The sequence below is a fragment of the Eimeria mitis genome, genomic scaffold (assembly GCF_000499745.2).
Source record: "Eimeria mitis Houghton genomic scaffold, Emh_scaff721, whole genome shotgun sequence".
Classification (NCBI taxonomy): domain Eukaryota; phylum Apicomplexa; class Conoidasida; order Eucoccidiorida; family Eimeriidae; genus Eimeria; species Eimeria mitis.
In genome coordinates this window covers 4629-5623 of record NW_013575262.1, presented here as the reverse complement: position 1 = coordinate 5623, position 995 = coordinate 4629, and the positions used below count along the sequence as shown (strand labels likewise).

At 59.8% G+C, this 995-nt stretch overlaps 1 protein-coding gene across 1 annotated transcript in view; it reads left to right on the top strand.

Moving 5' to 3' along the window:
* Window positions 1–706: 706 nt before the first annotated feature.
* EMH_0020670 (uncharacterized protein) overlaps window positions 707–995 on the top strand; it is a gene marked incomplete at both ends in the record, with an annotated part of 557 nt that continues 268 nt past the window's right edge. Inside the window, 2 exons of the mRNA XM_013501618.1 lie at window positions 707–751; window positions 853–995. Of these exons, the coding sequence (XP_013357072.1) occupies window positions 707–751; window positions 853–995 (188 nt within the window). The remainder of the gene's footprint in view (window positions 752–852) is intronic.

Here is a 995-nt window from a genome sequence, read left to right as displayed (position 1 = left end):
CAAACCCTAACCTTACCCTGTAAACCCTAAACCCTAAACCCTAAACCCTAAACCCTAGCGTGCACGGCTGTCTCTGTGGTTGCTGCTGCACTGAAGCCAATTGATTTGAGGGTTTAGGGTTTAGGGTTTAGCAAACCACCGCGGGGGGCAGCAACAACAAAACCCTAGCACCAGTGGGGGGCCCTTATGATGAAAATTACTGCGGGGGCCCCCAAACCCTAAACCCTAAACCCTAAACCCTAAAAAAGGGTCCTGCTTCTCTTTATATCAAGAGACTAGCGGGGCCCCTCTATTCCTCTTCTGCTGCTGCAGCAAAGCTGAAGCAAAAGAGGAAACACAAAACCCCAGGGGGCCCCCCTGCTCCCCACATAGACAAGGGGGGCCCCCGGGGGGCCCCCTGGGGGCCCCCAAAGGGGACAATGGGGGCCCCCCTTGCAGAGGCTGAGGGGTCCTGGGCTCCAACCTGCAAGGACCCCAAGAGCTAGGAGGGGCCCCCTGGGGACCCCTCTAGGGGGGCCCCAGGGGGGGCCCCCAGGGTATCCTCAGGGGGGGCCCCCAGGGTATCCTCAGGGGGGGCCCCCCGAGAGTCCCCAGGGGGGGCCCCCAGGGTCTCGTCAAGGGGGCCCCCCGATGGTACCTCAGCGAGGGGCCCCACAGGAGGGGCCCCTAGGGCCCCTTCTTCAGGGGGGGCCCCCGAGGTACCCTCATGGGGGGCCCCCAGGGTATCGTCAAGGGGGGCCCCCAGGGCCGTGTCAGTGGGGGCCCCCCCGGCTTGCTCATGGGGGCCCCCCTCTGTCTGCTCCTCGGGGGCCCCATCAATGTTTTCTGTATTTGTTTGGGGTTGTAAAGCAGAAGAAGAAGAAAAAGAAGAAGAAGAGACAGCAGAGTAAAAAGAAGAAGAAGATAAAGATAAAGATAAAGAAGAAGAGACAGAAGAAGAAGAGACAGATAAAGAAGAAGAGACAGCAGAAGAGACAGCAGCAGCAGCAGAAGAA